The sequence below is a fragment of the Lissotriton helveticus genome, chromosome 6, assembly GCF_964261635.1.
Source record: "Lissotriton helveticus chromosome 6, aLisHel1.1, whole genome shotgun sequence".
Taxonomy (NCBI): Eukaryota; Metazoa; Chordata; class Amphibia; order Caudata; family Salamandridae; genus Lissotriton; species Lissotriton helveticus.
The window spans coordinates 1,105,986,332-1,106,007,778 of NC_136067.1; the positions used below are offsets into that span (position 1 = coordinate 1,105,986,332).

The window sequence follows — 21,447 nt, forward strand, 5'->3', positions numbered from 1 at the left end:
AAGAAGAGACGCATCGAAGTGGAAATGGCAGCACTCCTTCAAAGAAAAAAGGAGTTTGACGAAACGCTAAAGGGATTCCGTATCCCAGTGACAGCCGATGAAGACATCACCGGCAACCCCCGAACCATGCGAGGAAGACGTTGAAGAGCTCGATGCATCAGAAGAGAAGAAGCCTCGGAGAATTTCGAGGAAGAATGGAAAGACCTCGACACAAAAAGCCCTGAAGAGGAGATCTGTTGCTATTTTTTCGAATGCTTCACCACCAGATGGCATAGCCTTCTACAACAGCCTCATCAAAAGAGCAGCCAACACTTTCGGGGTCCCCCTAGAGGAGGAAAAAGGAGACTAATGCTTCCTCCTTGAAACTTTGACTCTTTCTACCAAGGGGACACAGAGTCTCCCAATGCTACCAAGCATTCTAGATCAGTGAAAAGAAGCCTACAGAGAACCAGCCTCATCCAAGGGAGTAGCGCCAAAAAATTGAAAAGAAATATAAACCCTCCACAAAAGACCCTAAATGCATCCAGGGAAACACAGTGCCAGACTCAATCATCGTCACCACAGCAAGGAGGGACAACGCCTACTCTGCCACTGGTTCACCCCCTGAATAAGAGAGCAAGAGAAGGAACATGTTGGGTAGAAAAATGGAAAAAGAAGCAGCAACACAACGGCGCATTGCAAATTCCAATGCTTTTCTTAGCAGGTAAGGCCATCAACAATGGGATAAAATTGAGGAACTCATGAATAAGCTCCCAGAAGAAGACAGAAAAAGAGCAAAATCCACTGTACAAGAAGGTAAAAACATAGCCAGTACCTGCCTGAAATCAGCCCTTGATGCAGCGGATACAGCCAACAGACAAATGTGCACAGGTCATTACGAAGGCACGCCGGGCTAAGAATATCAGGCTTCAAGCAGGAGGTCTAAACCTCAATTATTAACAGACCTTTCACAAGGGATGTCCTCTTTAGAAAGGAAGTAGATGAGTCATTACAACTGAAAAAGAAAGATAATGAAACGGCCAGAGCTATGGGAGCCCTACAACAAAGAGGCACCTTCAAAAGAGGAGGTTTTTATCACCAGAAGACCCACAGGAAGGAGAGTCTTCTCAGCCAGCCAGCAACATCAACAATAACAACAACAAAATCAAGGCAACGGACAGCAATCAGACTAGCAGTCTGGGTACCAAGCCTGGTAACAGCAGACAAAGTAGTTCTTTTGAGGCAGAGGATGAGTCCGGGGGCAGCCCTCAAGGGTGGAGAAGCAAACTCAAAGTGACTTGCCTACAACAGAGGACCCACTCACAACACCAGTGGGAGGCAGGATAGCACACCACCGTCAACAATGGCAAAACATACAACAGACAGTTGGATTTTAAATTTGATACAACATGGATATTTTATGAAATTAACAAAAAAGCCTCCAGGAAACCCTCCAAAGAAGAAAAAGTTCCTCAAATCAGATTTCGTCCAGTTAAGGTAAGAAATAAAGGAAGTCCTACAAAATCAGGCAATAATACAAATGCCAAAAAGGGAATATTACAAATGAAACTATCCACCATACTTCTTAGTCCCAAAGCAGGACCTCACACTAAGACCTATCTTAGATCTCAGGTTCATAAACAAATTCCTTCGCATGCAACATTTAAAAATGTCAACAATGCAGGAAATTATCCCTCAACTACGAAAAGGAGACTACATGGCAACAATAGATCTAAAGGACGCCTATCTACTCATCCCTATGAACCAAGCCCACAGGAAATACTTTGGTTCTTCCACGAGAACATTCCCTACCAATTTAAGGTCCTCCATTTCGGTATAAAATCAGCACCACAATATTTCACAAAATGCCTGGTGGCAGTTGCAGCATCCCTAAAAAGAGAGGGGATCCACGTCTACCCCTATCTTGATGACTGTCTAATAAAAGCAAGATCTAAGAAAACATGTTACGCACATGCCCATCAGATAATCAACACACTCCAAAACTTGGGGTTTTCAATAAACCACAAAAAATCATCCACAATGCCAGAAAAAGAAAAAACATTCTTCGGAGCAATAATAAGCTCAATACGTGCATGGGCAAACCGTACACAAAAGAGAATTCAAGGCCTCAAACAAGAAACTCGCCTGTACCAGAAGTGTCAGTCTCTGACAGCGAGGAGGATCATGAGACTCATGGGCATGATAGCATCATGCATTCCCCTCATCACTCATGCACGCCTTCACATGCGCCCTCTTCAAGAGTGGCTTTGCAGCAGTTGGTCACCCAGGGAGTTGGGAAGATCTAGTGGTTGTGACACAAAAAGTTCAGCCATTAATACAATGGTGGGCATCCAAAAACATAACACTAGGTAGACCTTTCAAGACTCCAACTCCCTCAGTGACCATCACAACTAATGCGCCCTACTAGGGTTGGGGAGTACATTCAGGCCACCTGCAAGTATGGGGTCAATGGAACGACCCAGACTCCATAAAATACATCAACTTCCTAGAGATGAAGACACTCAAAGCATTCCAAGCACACATAGGGAGGAAAACCAGACAACACCACAACTATGTTCTACCTCAACAAACAAGGAGGTGCGAAGTCATTCACACTAAGCAAACTAGCCAGAGAGATTTGGAAATGGGCCAATTCAAGGAAAATCAACATACAAACAATACAACTGCCAGGGAAATACAACACAGAAGCAGACAAACTGAGCAGACAAAACAGCAGTTCACACGAGTGGGAAATGAAACCGAGTACTCTGCAACACATCTTCAACCCCTGGAGGACCCCGGAGATGGACCTATATGCAACAATGGAGAACAAGAATTGCCAATTTTTCTCCGCCAGGTTTCATCACCACCCATCAAAAGGGAATGCCCTATCACTAAACTGGTCATGGACATTTGCATACGCTTTTCTGCCAGTTCCTCTATTAGAAAGAGTCCTAGAGAAAGCCAGACAACCAGTAACAAATCACTTTTTCACAACTTCACTAACTTTAGTGGGAATAGGCGAATGAAAAAGTGGTTGTTGTTATTTTGTGCAGCCCTGATGGAGTCTGTGGAAATTATCCATGAGATGAAACACATGTTGGCTGCATTCTGTTCAGATTGGCTATGATATTACCTATTTGGGATTCTGGCGTTTGGAATAAAACAATGAAATTACCATAGCTATGTACTGCTGGAATACTTTGGAATAGACATTTGCTTAGGATAAGATTTTGTTTGAATCCAGAAAAGGATTCACACTGCAAAAAGAAATGGTTACTTACCAGTAAGAGTAGTTTTTTAGCTTGAAGAGTTTCACATGCGACCCATCCACCTCCCCTATAACGAGGAATATTAACAGGTGGGAAGTAATAACACAGTAACCAAAGAAGTAGCATCTAAAGACAACAGAATTGTAAGGATTCCTTTAAATGAAAAATGGAAAAAATATTCCAACGATGGCTACCACGCACAGGAACTTCCGGCAGCGGCCTGACGTCACACAAGGGATGTACCTAGCACGAAATGGTGGTCGCCGCCGCCCCAAAACAAGAACAAAAAAACAAAAGAATATTCCAGACCCAACCACTAGATGGCGGAATAATACACAGCATGTGAATCTAGAAAACTCTCCAAGCTGCAAAACTACTACTACTGGTAATTAACCGTTTCATTTGTGGCTATGTGGCACCCATTGTTCTGCCGCATTCTGTATAATTCGTAGACATTTTAATAAGTCTGGGCAACACCAAAACACCAAACATTCCCATTGTCCTGATGAGCTATAATCAACTGGACCACTGTTTTTCGGGTGTTAGAAGAAAGGTCCCATAGTACCTTCTTGAGACTCCTAAGGCACACAAAGCAGCAGCTAGGCAGCTTTTTAATCTGGAGTTCTAGAGTGAGTCTGTCATCCTTCCAGTCAACCAACATTTTTAGGTCTCGCTATTATATCCCGCAGGGATTAATAGCGAGTATATAATAGGCAAAACAAACTCTTGACCAAGCGCGGATTACGTGCAGTTCATGTGATCCAGTCGTGTGAGACGCGCGTGCACGGCATACCCATCAGCCTCGCACCAGACTTCAATGGAATGCGCTCACAAGCTGCTCCCCCGCCGCACGCCATATGCTCGTTCCCTCCCACTCGCTCGCTCCCCTGCTCCCCCTCCCCCGCCCCCCTACAGCAATGCCAAGAGCTTGTTTGTTTAGAAACACGGCGTCCGCAACCGGTTTCAGAAGCCGTCATTCACCATATGCGGTGGCCACATGATGCGCTCAACAGTATGTACATTTTGTTGCACAACCGCCATTCTAGGTTGCAGCAATTTCATGTTAACATTGATTGAATGTAATGCATTTCAAAACCCAGTCATCAAGCAAACGTGTTTACTCTGTTTTTTCTATCTGTTTTTTCAACATACTTTCTGATCGGTGTTTGTAACATGAAGATATGCCCGTGGATAACTTTAGAATAGATTCAGGACTCCCATCTGACTCCAATGGAATGTGCGCCCAAGCTGCTCCCCCGCCGCTCGCCATATGCTCGTTCCCTCCCACTCGCTTGCTCCCCTGCTCCCCTCCCCCGCCCCCCCCACAGCAATGTCAAGAGCTTGTTTGTTTAGAAACATGGCGTCCGCAACCGGTTTCAGAAGCCGTCATTCACCATATGCGGTGGCCACATGATGCGCTCAACAGTGTGTACATTCTGTTGCACAACCGCCATTCTAGGTTGCAGCAATTTCATGTTAACATCGATTGAATGTAATGCTTTTCAAAACCCAGTCATCAAGCAAACGTGTTCACTCTGTATTTTCTATCTGTTTTTTCCACAAATTTTCTGATCGGTGTTTGTAACATGAAGATATGCCCGTGGATAGCTTTAGAATAGATGCAGGACTCCCATTGGACTCCAATGAAATGCGCTCCCAAGCTGCTCCCCCGCCGCTCGCCATATGCTCGTTCCCTCCCACTTGCTCGCCGGCCACTTTGAGTCCATTTGCCACCAGTCACTTCACGTGCTCCGCAGGTCATAAACAGGACCATCTGCTCTTGAATGCTGGCATGCTTGCCCAGCCCCCTCCCAGCGCTCGTGGCACATGCATTCTTTTGTGTCTCATTTGCTGCTCAGCTTCAACCAGTGCCTGACATTGCACCCCAGTTCTACGCTCCTCACATGTATCGCCCTCAGCTTCAACCAGTGCCGACATCGTACCCCAGTACTACACTCCTCACATGTATCGCCCTGTCCCACCGGAGCTCCCTTTACCACCACTGCATGGCCCCAGCCCCTCTGAAACCCTTTAATCACTTTTCCACCTTCTCACAACCCCTTCGAGCACTGTTATCTTAACATTTGTGTTTCTCACTGTCTTATGATGCCTGCCCTGCCACCATTTACATTGGACCCTCACACACCCTCACACCCTCTCACACCCTCACGCCCTCTCACCCTCACACACCCTCGCACCCTCTAACCCTCACACACCCTCACACCCTCTCACCCTCACACCATCACACCCTCTCACCCTCACTCACCCTCACACCCTCACTCACCCTCACACTCACACCTCCTCACCCTCACACAACCTCACACCCTCACCTTCACACACCCTCACACCCTCTCACCCTCACACACCCTCTCACCCTCACCCTCTCACCCTCACACCATCACACCCTCTCACCCTCACACACCCTCACTCACCCTCACACCCTCACTCACCCTCACACTCACACCTCCTCACCCTCACACAACCTCACACCCTCACCTTCACACACCCTCACTCACCCTCACACCCTCACTCACCCTCACACCCTAATCCTCACACACCACCTCACCCTCACACCATCACACCCTCTCACCCTCACACACCCTCACACACCCTCACACCCTCTCACCCTCACACACCCTCACACCCTCACACCCTCACTCCCCCTCACACTCACACCTCCTCACCCTCACACAACCTCACACCCTCACCCTCACACACCCTCACTCACCCTCACACCCTCTCACCCTCACCCTCACTCACCCTCACCCTCACTCACCCTCACACCTCCTCACCCTCACTCACCCTCACACCCTCACTCACCCTCACTCACCCTCACACCCTCACTCACACCCCCTCACACCCCCTCACACCCTCACTCACCCTCACCCTTCCTCACCCTCACACAACCTCACACCCTCACCCTCACACACCCTCACTCACCCTCGCACCCTCTCACCCTCACACACCCTCACACCCTCACTCACCCTCTCACCCTCACACACCCTCACACCCTCACTCACCCCCTCACACTCCCTCACACACGCTCACACCATCACACCATCACACCCTCTCACCCTCACACACCCTCACTCACCCTCACACCCTCACTCACCCTCACACTCACACCTCCTCACCCTCACACAACCTCACACCCTCACCTTCACACACCCTCACTCACCCTCACACCCTCACACCCTCACTCACCCTCACACCCTCACACCCTCACTCACCCTCACACCCTAATCCTCACACACCCTCTCACCCTCACACCATCACACCCTCTCACCCTCACACACCCTCACTCGCCCTCACTCACCCTCACACATCCTCACACACCCTCACACCCTCTCACCCTCACACACCCTCACACCCTCACTCCCCCTCACACTCACACCTCCTCACCCTCACACAACCTCACACCCTTACCCTCACACACCCTCACTCACCCTCACACCCTCTCACCCTCACCCTCACTCACCCTCACTCACCCTCACTCACCCTCACTCACCCTCACTCACCCTCACACCTCCTCACCCTCACTCACCCTCACACCCTCACTCACCCTCACTCACCCTCACACCCTCACTCACACCCCCTCACACCCCCTCACACCCTCACTCACCCTCACCCTTCCTCACCCTCACTCACCCTCACCCTTCCTCACCCTCACACAACCTCACACCCTCACCCTCACACACCCTCACTCACCCTCACACCCTCTCACCCTCACACACCCTCACACCCTCACTCACCCTCACACACCCTCACACCCTCACTCACCCTCACACACACCCTCACACCCCCTCTCACCCTCACACTCCCTCACACACGCTCACACCCCCTCACACCCTCTCACCCTCATACCATCACACCCTCACACACCCTCACACACCCTCACAACCTCACTCCCTCACTCTCTCTCACTACCTCTCCCTCACTACCTCACTCTTGCTATCTACCTCACTAACTCACTCTCTCTCTCACTACCTCACAACCACACTCTACCTCACTACCTCTCTCTCTCTCTCTCTCACTTCCTCACTCTCTCTATCTCGTTCGGCCTACCTCACTCTCTCTATCGCACTACCTCACTCTCTCTCTATCTCACTACCTCACTCACTCTCTCACTACCTCACTTTCGCTCTATCACTACCTCACTCTCTCTCTCACTACCTCATTCGTTCTCACTCTCACTCTCTCTCTCTATCTCACTACCTCACTCTCTCTCTATCTCACTACCTCACTCTCTCTATGTCACTACCTAACTAGCTCACGCTCTCTCTATCTCACTATCTCACTACCTCACTCTCTCTATCTCACTACCTCACTCTCTCTATCTCACTACCTCACTCTCTCTCGATCGACCTACCTCACTCTCTCTCTATCTCACTACCTCACTCTCACTCTCTCTCACCCTCACTACCTCAGTCTCTCTATCTCACTACCTCAATACCTCACTCTCTCTCTATCGCTACCTCACTCTCTCTCTATCTAACAACCTCACTCTCTATCTAACTACCTCACTCTCTCTCTATCTCACTACCTGACTCTCTCACACACACACTCTCTCTCACACACTCTCTCTCTCACACACTCTCTCTTTCACACACTCTCTCTCTCACACACCCTCTCTCACACACTCTCTCTCACACACTCTCTCTCTCACACACTCTCTCTCACACACACTCTATCTATCGCCCTCACTCTATCTATCTATCGCCCTCACTCCATCTATCTATCGCCCTCACTCCATATATCTATCGCCCTCACTCTATCTATCACCCTCACTCTATCTATCTATCGCACAACAATAGCATCCCTCAGGGGCACCACAGCATCACTCAGGGGCACCACAACATCACTATGCGCTGCCACAGCATCACTTGTCGCCACCACAACATCACTCAGCGCCACCACAGCATCAATCTTTGCAAACATTCAACAACTGGTTCAAATATGTTCTCTCAATGTTTCAAGCTTTATTACAAATGTCACAAAAAAAAGTTGATATTTCACTTCTGTTCTTATATTTTAGTCACGATAAAATACACTGAACATAATCTTCACAAAAGTTATTTACAAAAGTTTAAGCTATTGCCATTATAAATTACAATAACTTTTATTTAAGTATTATTTTTTTTCCAAAAAACATTATTTGTAAAATCAATACTTCTAAGTCACTTAAATACAAAACATGAAGCATTAAAAATGCTATAGGTGTCACATTGTCAAAAAATAAAAGTATTAGCATTGTTAATGACAAAGCTATTAATTTCACAATTTTCAAAAATAACACATAAATAACAAATGTGTCATGGACAATACAAATAACTCAAACTTTCCTAATGCGAGACCTATTGCATTGCAAATGCTTGTTACTGATGTCTCTGGGTTGGGAAAATGGCCTAGAACAGCTGGCCACCAAGCAGAGGTCTAAAAAGGGGGCAGATTCCCTACGACCATCACTTTATTTTTTCTGCCATTCAACTTAAAACAATTGAGAGCCATTCTGCTGCCACCGATAAAGGGCAGTTCCCTAACTACCCAGAGATACTTCTCTGCTCAGGCGATAGCAAGATAAACAGAGAATCATCCACGTAAGTGATCATTGTAAAAGCAAAAGATTCCACATTATCTGCCAAGGGGCGGACACTAATGTTAAAATGGGTTGGACTTGATAGAACCCTGAGTTGCTCCAGATGAAATTGGCTAAGAGGTAGAGAAATCAGTTTATCATACACCTGAAAGAAATGGTCCTTTAGAGAATAAACAATCCAGTCCAAGGCTTTGTTTTTAGTCCCCCAGCCCAGATGTAGATGTCTCGGTAGTAGCAAACTTTGAGACATTTGTCAAACTCGGTGCTCAAATCAACAAAGTAAGAGCCACTGAGCTAAGTTCATCTAAAGTCCATCAAGTTCTTTGGAAACTGGTAATAAGGCAGACTCCGTACTGTGATAAGGGCATAAACCCGACTGAGAAGAGTGGAGCAGATTGTTGGATTCAAGGTAAGCAGAGAGTTGGCGATTGATATATTTTTCAAGGATCTTGGTAGGGCGAAAGTTCTCGAGTTTGGTTGCATCTGGGGTAGGTTTTGTAACTAGTGGAATGACTACCACCTGTTCCCATTCAGGTAGAATCTGTGCCATAGAAATCGAAAAATTAAGATTGATTATAAACGGATAGATGATGTACATGCCATTATTAATGGCATGAGGTGTGGCAGGGTTCGGAGAAGAGCCTGATTTACCTGTGTTGGTTAAGGCCTGCAGATCGTCCAGTTGAATTGGGTGTTTCTTCTAGAAAAAGTCAATTCAGATACAGGTGCAAATAGATCACAAACAAGGCGCACATTTGTTTCTTTCGAGGCAAATATCGGACAAGAAGGCATTGACGTAACTTTATTAGCCTCAATCAGAGCTTTACATTGGTACCATTATATATACCATGCGCAAAAAGGGCAATATCTCGTTCCTGGTACCAGTTAGTATTAGTACTGCATACAGCTGTAGAAAAAGCGTTTTTAAAATGAGAGACATCTACATAAGTAGGCTTTTGGAAATTTGCATGCAGTTTGGTAAAGCAGAAAGTAATAAAAGGTTACCCAGAAGTTCGTTTCCATTGAAATTCCAATATTAAATTATTGGTAACCAAAAATACAAAAACCGTTGTCAAAGTGCCATGCTTCATGGTACTCAGTGCAGTGGAAAACCAAAAGGGCACGACTGTTAAAAAACACTGAAAATTGACTGTAAAGCTACCTCTTCTTTCCCAGTGCATTGCTCACCACCTCTTACACGACCTCCTTCACATAGCTGCCATACATGTCTTCCCAGACTCACATTACCTCAGCCACTTGTCTGGTGACATCATTCTATTTAACTGATAACATATGTAAAATCACTGTTCTCCTAGTAAATATGACATTTAGATTTTAGGCTGCGGTACCACAGATCCTTACCAACGGTCCTCGCTGAGACTTTAGAGAGCAGAAATGCCACTATACTGTTGTGATATCTTATGTCACGGTTGGGAAAAGGGCTGTAGTCTTATAAAAGCTATATCATTCTAATAGTTATTAGCAATAAAAAGTCTGTAGTTATAAAATGTATATATTTATATTTCCTAAAATGGGATTTCACAATGTAGGGACATATTGTAATTTTCGTGATGTTAAATTTGAAGATTGTGTGCCAAACACAGCACCATTTGGGCACCTAAGATTATTTTCTAAAATGTGAGCATTCTTGGTACCAGTGATGCTGTAACCATGCAACTCTATTTAAAACGATGAGGTAATCTTGTAAATGATCAGTGGTATTGCAACTTTTAAAGGCAGCTTTATGGGTATGAGGGCATCTTTTAATAATTAATGTTAATGCACCCTTCTACCTACATTGTTTTGAAGCTTCTACTATGTTCTACATTATCTATGTAATTTAATATCTGTGGTGCCACTGACTCGATTGGGCACATCAGATGTAAGGCCCTGAGCTGTCAGTAGGGGGTTTGGTTCATTAACTCGCCATAAATGGTGATTTATTTTAAAATTGTATACATAACATCTGTTGAACAGAAGTTCTTTGTAGGAACATTTTCAGTTCTCATCTTAAGAATCGATCTTCAACACAAGTGAATACAATTATTTGTATCATACTTGGTTTGTGATATAATGGAATCACTGTGTGTACAACCATCTACTTGGAATGACTTTACAGAAAAAGCTAAGTAAAAGCCATTAGAAAAATCCCTCCTGCTATTTCATGTCTAGCTGTAGCATTTGTATACCTCGAAAGGGGATTTATTAAAAAGAGCAGTTGGTTTCTGGGTTATTTAGTTCATGAAGTTTACTAGAGCCTTATTTAAAATAATAGCCAGAACCTTTTTCAGCCCCAGTATTTGCTTTGCCAACATCACACGTCTTATGTCCAGAATACTGATGTAGACATGAAATTACCTGATTTAAGCTTCTCTATCCTGCTTGTTCCTATCTAACCCTATGTTTTTTTGTTTAGACTTTAAATCTACAAGCCCATCGAGGATTCTTAATGTTTCTCTTTTGCTCTTTCACCAGACCACAATCGTGAACATTAATAACTGCCATCTAACCAGTCTGTGGTGAGATCTGATGGAAGGTTCCAACAGAATGCCATCCTCTTTCCCAACCGACCACCTCGTTAAAAATTCTCCGATCTGGGCTTCTTCGCTTCCTATGTGTATGTGTGGTGGCCTGTGTGATATACAATATATACAGTGTGAAAGTGGAGGTATGCCGCTCTGTGGAAGTCTTCCATTAGGACGTCACATCAGCCCAAAGTTGATATCCTGCTCTATCCGGCATTTATTGATGTGCCAGCCCATATGTACCTTCTTCTTGACAAGCTTTGTGCCTCATCTAAAAAAGATTTGGTAAATTCGCTTTTTAGTCTTCCACGGCAGGGCTCTGCTAACGAACACTGGACTGATCATAAACTGTTCGACTTCCTGAATCCATTGTTCCCTGATCTTCCCAGGAATGGTGGATATCCTGCATGGAGTATCTACCAAATTTTCAGTTCTTAGACCATCTATGGCTTCCTCCTTTGCCTTGCACTGTAATCTTTTTTGGAAATTGCAAAGATTTGTTTAATTATTTTGCATTGATAAACTTTCGTAGAGAGGGCCATTATTTAGTTTGCATCGTGTTCCATAGTTATGTAAATGTGGAATGGTTTGGGCATCTTTTTCTTACAAGTATTTTTGCAGAGGAATAATCTTACTGCAGAATACCTCGTCATTTGTGTTTTAGCTTTAAAAAAAATTATTTTTACCCCAAACAGCACAGTACTGTATTAGGAGTACAAATGAGATTGTGATCTGCGCTTGAGCTACATACCCGTCACAGGGACCGACTTCCTCATCTCAACTTGGCATGGTCTTATCTTCTTTCATAACAACTTGGCAGTAGCCCAGTTCGCAGTATTTGTTGGCTCAACTTGTACAGTTCCTCCTTCCTCTAGACACTGATTAAGGTCACCACTCCTGGTTGTCCCTAAACAGCGCATCACAGGTAAACACGGATCAGTTCATTTTTTTAACAGTCCTAGCAATGCAACTGCACCAGGCCTCAATTTATTTCTTAGCAAAAGATGGAAACTCTTTAAATATTGTGCTCTACATTTCACCCACAGTTCGTATTCTTCTCACCAAGTGCGTTTGAGGCATGATGCATAAATTATGTGGTGGGGGATGGAGCAGCAGCAAAGTTTTTGTGTTCATAAGTTTTTTTATAAACAGTTAGTTTATTAATTTTCCACTTTTTCTGTTCTGTTCTGTTTTGTTTTTTAAGTAGTCCCTCATGTAAATTCAGCTTCTTTTGAGGAGGTACACGTAGGTTTAAAACATCGCCAAAATGTTGTAAATAAAAGTAGCGTAGTCCTTGAAATTCCTTGTAAGTAGTTTATTTCAGGTAAGATGGTTAGATAAGAAGAAGACGATAAACCCCACCAGGAGCAGCCTCCTGCCGCTCAGCCCTTCATCCAACTGACAGTCTTACACACTCAACTTTCTAACTAGCTCTCACACCAAACATTCTAGGCTGAGCAGCAGGAATAAATACAACACTAATGTTGCTTGGTGGTGGGTGGCCATACCTATCCACTTGTTTTTAACAGCGTCAAGTGCTTTTTCATTGTATCAAATTTACAGCTGGTAAAAGTTTGTGTTTGACTGTAGTTCGGGTGTTTGCTGGTTAGCCTTTCGTAGTGAACAATTTTTAAAAGGGCAATGCTTACAGCCTTTATTAAAACAACTTGTGGTTTAGTGCGATGACAGCGAGGAGTGTGGGAGATGAGAGTCCGTTAAGTAATGCAGTAAGCTTGTAATACGAGTGAATACATGTAAAGCTAGTTTACGATGCATTACCAGCTGTAGTGGTTGCTTGGTAAGATATTTCAAGGGAAATGTGTGCCCTATATATAATACAAGATAGTAAAGCCTATTGGAACTCCAGACATTCTTTTTAGGTCTGTCCTACCAGACAGCACCAGTTGCCTGTTTGCAAAAAGATCTATTGTCTGCTTACAGTGTGCTTAGAGCCCATCCATAGCTTGCTATTAGCTGGCTTTGTTGACACACTCACTGGCTTGATTTATTTATTAGGTCTCACGTGCGCTGCATGCTCTCCCCCTTGCTTGGGGCAATGTTTAAAATAAGGGGCTTGGAGCTCAGCCATTTCTTACCATTTATTGGCTTCATTAGCACTCTTCTATGACTCCTAATTGTCCAGTGCATGCAGGGGGTTACTGCCTTTCTTTCGCCGGAGCATGGACCAAGTAGATTGATTAAACTTAATTAGTGTCCATCTGATCATCACACCGTGATTGAGGTACGCGTTTCAGGACACTTGCTGTGATTCCAGTTCTCATGCTGCTTTATTCATTAGTTCTATTTTCAGACACATTTTTACACTTTTGTGATGCTTGTTGCTGCACTCCTATTTTCCTTGACTTTCAGCCTTCCATCCCCTTTATGTCTCATATCTTTGCATTAATTGTAAGTTTGGTTTCTTGTTTAAGTTACATACACCCAGAACTGTACTACTATATGCCTAGGCTGTAGGGTTTTAGGTTTAAACCTATAATAACTGATAAAACCCCACTAGAAGAGAAGTAGCCCTCACCAGTGAAAACCTATAAACACTGAAAAACACCTGCACAACCACAAACTAAATGCCATTCAAAAAAAGGAAAAAGAGAGTGAAAGAGTTATTTTGTTTCTTCCTGAAGGGACCAATACAATGTAACTTTGTTATACAAGCTAGCAGTAAGAAAGACTGGGCTAACATCATTCTGCTTGGGTTTTGTTGTTTAGGGATGCCACTAAAATATTGTTTCTTCTTCCTTTGGCTTTTTTCAGTTTTGTGGTCTTTGGTCTAAAGATGCAGGGTTTAGAAGCATGTTTCAGGACTCGTTTAATTATTTTATAAACTGTAGAGGATCAGGAAATATCTGGCTGCGTTTGATTCTTTCACTGATAGGTAAAATGGCTGTTCTCATAAGAATCTTTCCTAATATGTGTCATCACATTTACCCACAGAGAATGGATAAAACCCCTTAATACATCAGCCCACAGTTTCTAGTGGGTCAGTATTGATAGTAGATTAATTGCCAACACCTAAGGCTTTACACATTCAATGCAAAATATAGTGACAAGTATCTGTATAAAGAGTGCTATAACAAAGCATCTGGGATAGTGGTGAAAACATGGCACCAGACTTTTGGAAAACATTCAACGCAGTGTCACTTGGAATGCTCTACAAAAAATGTTCTTTCCAAGTTCAGCAAAGATTAGAGTGACATTTTTTGTATTTGCAGTGATTCAGCTACGTATGTGAAAAAGTTGTGTGATGACCTGTCAAAATTCATACCCGAGCTGAAGTGATTCCCTGTAGGAGATCCTTGCCACTTGTTAGATGGTAGGCTGAAAGCATCTTTACAATCTTCAGAGTTAATGAGGGATGCTATTGACTTTTTAGTCCATTCTGGTGCACTGTTTTCTTATGCACAGGAACTAAAACGCAAATATTTATAATTTCGTGCTTTGTGTGGCATCAAAGAAAGAGTCACACCAGCTGTGTCCCTTAGCTGATGGTTTTCAGTCCAAGGGGCTATGAATGCTATATTATACATGTGGCAACAGGTTCCAGAATTTTTGCTGTGTGATGATGCCAAAAGGCAAGAAATGTGAGGATCGTTGGTCAAATTTGACCGCTTCATTAACTCTGAGGGCATAAGCGCCCAGCTCAATGCAAATGTTGCAGAACCTGCCCTGAGAATCGCAATCTTCAAGTGCACCAGTATTGGCATGGAAAGCTATGTCAGTGACCAGAGTTAACAAATTGTGTACTGGCTGTTTTTGTGTTGCCCGTCTCAAGTGGCAATGTTGAGAGGACCTTTTCACAGAAGTTTACATGGGAAGGAAAGAGCGAGCGCACATGACCAAAGACTCACTGAAGAAGTATTGTATGGTGTACTACAATAAGCTTAATTTGCAAAAATCTATTCGGACTCATATACACTATACATGCACTGTCTATATACCATTTTCTGGCAGTACAGGAATCAAGCAATTATAAAGGCAAAATGTTCCATAAACACCGAAAAAACACTTTTTTTTTGTTTTTAGTGGCGCGAAAATGTGAAACCACTGATGATAACTGTTTTTTAAGGTATTGAAATCACGTGAAAACACTGAAAAAACCCCACCAGAATTTACCAGAAATAGAAACTGAAAACAGGAAAGCCTATATATGCCATTCCTTTTTACGCCACTATGTACACCTCATCACTATGCCACTCTGCTCTACTCTCTGCCACTCCATGCCCCTCCACACATCACTCTACACCACTCCCACAGTGCCAATCTATGCTACATCACTCCATCTCACTCCGCTCAAAGCCACTTTGCAGCACTCTAAGCCACTCGCCTCTGCCTCTGTATGCTAGTCTATGCCACTCCACTCTATGCTGCTCCACTCTACGCTAGTCCATGCTACTCTACTTTACTCCTCGCCCCTTCACTCTTCTCCACTCAACTCTACGCCACTTATCTATCATTTTACTGTACGCCACTCAGTGCCTCTCCACTGCAAACACTGCTGCTACTCTTGCGCTTTACTCCACTCCACATAATGGCACTCTGCGCCACTCCACTCCACTCTACACCACAGCACTCTACTCCATGCCACTCCACGCCCCTTCACCGCTCTACGCCTCTCCACTACTCCACTTCACCACTCCTCAGTGCCACTCTTCACCACTCCACTCCATAAAATGTTTATCTATGCCACTCTACTTTGTGCAACTCACCTCCACACTATGCCAATTTACTCTACATCACTACACCACTCCACAATCAGTTTGTCTCTGCCCACCCCAATACCTTCCTGAAGTCATGGAAATAATCTCAAACAACGCTGACTAACAAACTACTCAGATCTTCCTTGGAGACTTCAATCTTCACTGGAATGACCTGAATGACCAATTAGTCAACACCTTCAAAGTCCTCGAGTTGACCCAAATCTGTGGCCGCCCTTCCCACAATAATGGCGAGACCCTAGACCTAATCAGCATAAAAGTGACACCACTACACTGGAGTCCATTCTGCCTTGCAATTGTACAGACCATTACCGTATTACCTTCCTCATCAATACTAATGTGACCCCAAAAAATGTCAGAGTTAAAAAGCAAAAACACTGGAAGCAAAATCTACAGAACGTCAACCTAGACGACCTAGCAGCCCTTAGCCTCAACTACCTGACCCCCTGCACCCCTCCCACCCCCCAAGGTGGACATGGTGGACGTCCATGACATAACAGAGCATTACAATTCCTCCAACCTGAACATCCATGACTCGATCTCTCCGCTACAACTAAAAGTTTATCCACCAAAATTTCTAAACCATGGTTCAACGAAAACCTCAACAATGAAAGAAGCAATTTGAGATTAGTAGAAAGAGCCTGGCGATCATCACCTACTATGGATAACTTTGAAAAGCTAATATCCAGGAGAAACACTTACAACAAAAGAATCAGAAACTCGAAAGCCAGTTTCTTTAGAACACACCTGGACCAAGCCAGAAATCGGCCCCAAAAACTTTTTGAAATTCTCAAGCAACAATCCAACAACCATCCCTCCCTTCCCAATACCGGTTCCAATGAGCCTCCAAATTGCGAATAATTTGCTTCCTTCTTCAGGGATAAAACTATCATTATTGAAAAGGAGTTACAGACAATGAAGGAGATGATACCATCTAACTTACCCGCCATTCTGTTTTTTTCTCTGCAAATCTTTTTCCATTACCGATTGTCTTTGAATGAATAGCAAGTGTTGTGCGACCCATCTTTATATCTTTTCACTTAATTAATTTCGGTTTTCAAGTTAAAGTTAAGTCCTGTCAAAGTTAAAAGCTAAAAGAGCAGAACAACAAGCACCAGAAATGTGCAATTTGCATATATGTTTCCGAGAAAATCTGGGTTGATAGCAAGTGTTGGGAGGGAAATGTCCTCTGCATGGTGCCGGATTGCACTGTTGCCTGGATACCTAATGCTGATTTTTGTTGTCTTAGGCTAACACAGATCATGTGTGTGCGCAGTGACATGGGCCTGTCTTATGGATTGTGGTCTTGTTGGACCAGGAGGGGCACCCAAAGCGCTATACTCATAGTGGTGGAAGGCTACCACCTTCACCAAAGAGTTAAGTAGCACAAGTGCGGTGGTGGCAGAATATTGTATAGTGATTAGTAGGAGTGAGCAGGTCTTTTTTTACCCAATGTCACTGGAGTTAGGCCTCCAGCCTCACTCACCTTTTTAAAATTCCGCTGATGTGCGCTTAACTCACCTTTGGCCTACATTGTGTAGATTTGGAGTGCTGTGCAGGGGTAGTGGCTGCTCTGGAAGCATGTGTGCTTGGGAAGGGTGCAGTACAGGAATAGTGCTGTGCAGTGCATACATGGTTAGTGCATGTACTGAGCATATATATTCATGTGGAGAATACAATACATCAGAGATGTAGTGCTGTGCCGTGTGTGCATGCACAATTAAATCATGTGCTGGGTGTATGTGTACTTGTGAGAAGTGTGATACATGAAGTGTGAAGTGATGTACGTGCGCACATGGTGAGTGTATGTGCTGGCAGTACGTGTGCTCGCAAACAGCCCGCCACGGTACAATACAGGGAAGCCACAGTACTGAACAGTGCGAGTAGATTGTATGTGTGGTGATGTATATGTGACTGTTGTGGCACAATACATGGAATCAACGGTGTTGAACAGTATGTGTGCTGTGTGTGTACACTGCATGCAAGTGTGCCTTCAATGGTCCATTACATGGAGGAACCTGGGTTCCATTTTGGGAAGCTCGGGCCTGCCTGCTGAAGACATGAGGAGTAGAGGAATCCCCCCGACAAATTATGGTATTGCTCCATTCCTGTGACCTGGGTGGGACAAACTGGAGAAGGGAGACAGAGACTCTCCCTTTACACTTCAAAAGGGTGTCCTTTGATTCAGTGATAGATCACAAGGAAGGGACCTGCACACAACTCAGGAAGGAGATGGGGCTGATAAGGGAATCCTAAAGAGTGGGGCTGGGAGCCCAGGATTAACCTTTTGATTTGCATATCAATGCGGCTGACATCAAAGCGTGAACTTCAGTCAGTCCCATGGCCTGTGTTGGGGGATTATCCACTTCGAAGTCTCTTCCTGCTGTGACAGCCTTTCAAGAGGAAAGAAGAGAAAGAAAAGTGTACACTTCAAAAGAAACCGAAACCCAACATAAAACTTCAATGACTCATACCCTAAATCATATTTGGTGTCTCGAACGGCCTGTAAGAAGGGGAGATTGAGATCCAAAATTGTGTCTTCTGCCAAGCAGCCAGATGGGCTGTGTGAGAAGGGGACGCACTGCAAGACTCCTTCCTGTCACCAGGGCTGGGGGAAACGGTTTCTAGTCTCCCTGCTGGGTGAGGGGACATTAATCAGAAAAACCAAACCACCTAACCTGGAGCGCCAGTGCCTTCCTGCCAAGACCAGTGTGCCTTGTGAGGAAGAGGAGAACGTTGTAGAGAGTGAGGTCCAGTTTTGAGCCCTACCACGGTGGCCCTCTGTCTGAGGAGTGAGAATACAGTTGTGCACTGATTGAGTTGTGAGCTGATCAGGTCATTGCCTGTGTGCAGGATTGAGTCTGCAACCCCTGTATGCCAGGATAGGGCCGCTGTGTTCGTAGCCATGCATTCAGCGATGTGCGGGGAGCACCAAGCCTGTACTGCCTCCTTAAGTTGACTCCATATGCCAGAGTGGGCCTTTGAAGTAATTGTGTGACCAGCGTACCAGGACTCGTGAATACCTTAGTAGCGACCCTGTATGCCATGAGGGCCCACCGTGGTGAAGGGTGATTGCACCAAAGGAGTCTGCATTGGTTCTGGAGGTTCCGCTGCAGCCCTGTATACCAGTACTAAGTTACCAAAGAGTTTGGGCTGTTTCTCCTGACAAGAGTGAGGCTCCAAGCAGCAGATTGAGTCCTACGCATAGAAATCTGCCCCTGATTGACCCCTGAGGACCTTGGAAGAAAAAAGTGCTCCCTAGCTGGGTTCCAGTCAGAAGCTGGAAGACTAACTCCTCCCCATGTGGCAAAGACTGTCTAACTGCATCCAAGCTGACTAGGAGCAATTCTGCTCCCTGCCGAAAACCGGCAGCACTGCTCGGGAGAGAGCCTGCATCTGCGTTTTGCTGCCACGTGTTCTGCGAGCGGGTCGACTTCGCCGAACAGGATCAGAGCTTGAAAGGGACTGCGGTCAAGGTCCTCACTGACATGCTGAACTCATCTGTGCTGCTGGAGAAGGAAAAATATGAATCTGGCCTGTTGGGCTCTGGAGGACTCCCTGCTGAAGGTGCTGCAGCACATTAGACATGTTTGACTAATTCTTAAGAGTCAAAGAGAAACTCTTGAGTATAGCCTACTAGTGAGCATTCCCTGGATGTGGCAACCAGTGTATGGGAAATAATCCAGACTACATTACAAGGAAGAGGGTGGTACAGAGATTTGCCTGACAAGCAATAGTGCCCTGACCTGAAAGAGATTGTGTTGTTGCTTGCAAATGTCGTTATTCCTTTGAATGTGTAGAGTTAAAAATAAAATTCTTCTTCATATAAAAGCAAGTATTTGACTGGACTTTGATTTATTGACATTGCTGGATGCACTTTGAGGTATGAGTCGAGAGTCAGGTTAGCAGTGGTACTTAGCCCAGTTGCTTCGGATCCATAGTAGGTTGAGCCCTGGTACATCAGTAGTAAAAGGCCTCAACCACCACGGTTGGGCCCAGTAGGTCCTGCGTGCGCTGCGGCCCCCTGAAAGGTGTTCTGACTGCAACTCTATCTGAAATGCATAAGATCCAACCACGATTTTCATATCTTGTGTAAAGCGTAGCCATACAGTCTATGATTATGCCTGTGCTATCACGTTTAGGGGGTGGGGTGACTGAAATTGTTGCAACATTTCAGTGAGTTAATCGCTTACTGTTGAGCTGCATGTTCAATGTAATAGACACAAGTTGGGAATTTGGCATTGCCGACTTGACCCTCTCTCCTTCCAAGGTCAATAAAATACCTACTGCTTATTTTGGTGGAAGTAAAGCATGTTAGAAATGTCTAAAACGGCAGTAGGTGTTTCAAAACATGCAGGACGTCCACTCACTGCATGGAGAATTACGTATATTGGTTCACTGAATCACATAGTCAATGTAAAGGTTCCTTAAAGTTGCTCTTAGTGTGAACAGAAACTGTATTTGAGACTAGTGGATCATTGTGGAGCAAAAATGATTCAGATCTGATACTCTACAAATGTTACTATTGGGCTTCTGTTTGTAGACTCTCTTAACTGTGGCTTTGTGACTAATGGCAGTGGAGGCATGAAGCCAACATAAGCAAGGCTGTTAGATACAGCTATTTTAAGTAAGGGTGAATGTGATGATGAGGGGAATAAAGAATCCAAAACTAGGACCGAGGTAATTTGTCCATGTGGCATATTCCAGTAAAAGCAAGCACCCTTATTCAAAGCTGCCTAGCCATCTGTTTACTTTTATATGTATTCATCTAGTCTTTAATGTGTTTTAAATCTATACCCCAGAACAAACTCAATTGGATCTTTTGCCTTTGCAGCATCCCGAAGTCCGTCACCATCATTGCCTGAAAATATGCGACCTGAGATATGGATTGCACACGAGCTGCGGCGCATCGGTGATGAGTTCAATGCCTCGTATCATCCGAGAAGGGTAATACCTTAATGTGATATGATTTCTGATGTTGACCAGGGTGTTTGGTGGTGAGTGCTCACCTCTTGCATTTCATGGTTTAATTCATTGCTGATCATAGTACTACAAGTATCACTTTGTACGCAACTGAATAGACAGTCACATTTTGTCATGTTGTTACATTGGAAGAATATGAGAGCTTACTGAAGAGATGAAAACTAGTGGTGTGAGCCAATTTGTTTTATTGATATGGTCCACAAATGCAGCTTTTTCCTAAATGTAATAATTAAAACATGTTTCTTTAACATATAAACAGCCAGTTTGTTTCCATCAGGTGTATATATATATATATATCTGCTGATTTAACTGCAGGGGTGGGGTGTCACATTTGCTTCATAGCTTCAGCCCCCCCTCCT

At 44.5% G+C, this 21,447-nt stretch overlaps 1 protein-coding gene across 3 annotated transcripts in view; it reads left to right on the forward strand.

Moving 5' to 3' along the window:
• BCL2L11 (BCL2 like 11) overlaps positions 1-21,447 on the forward strand; it is a 170,295-nt gene that overhangs the window by 65,524 nt on the left and 83,324 nt on the right. For all 3 annotated transcript variants that reach the window (XM_078648765.1, XM_078648766.1, XM_078648764.1), the window contains exon 3: positions 20,940-21,052. In XM_078648765.1, the coding sequence (XP_078504891.1) occupies positions 20,940-21,052 (113 nt within the window). The remainder of the gene's footprint in view (positions 1-20,939; positions 21,053-21,447) is intronic.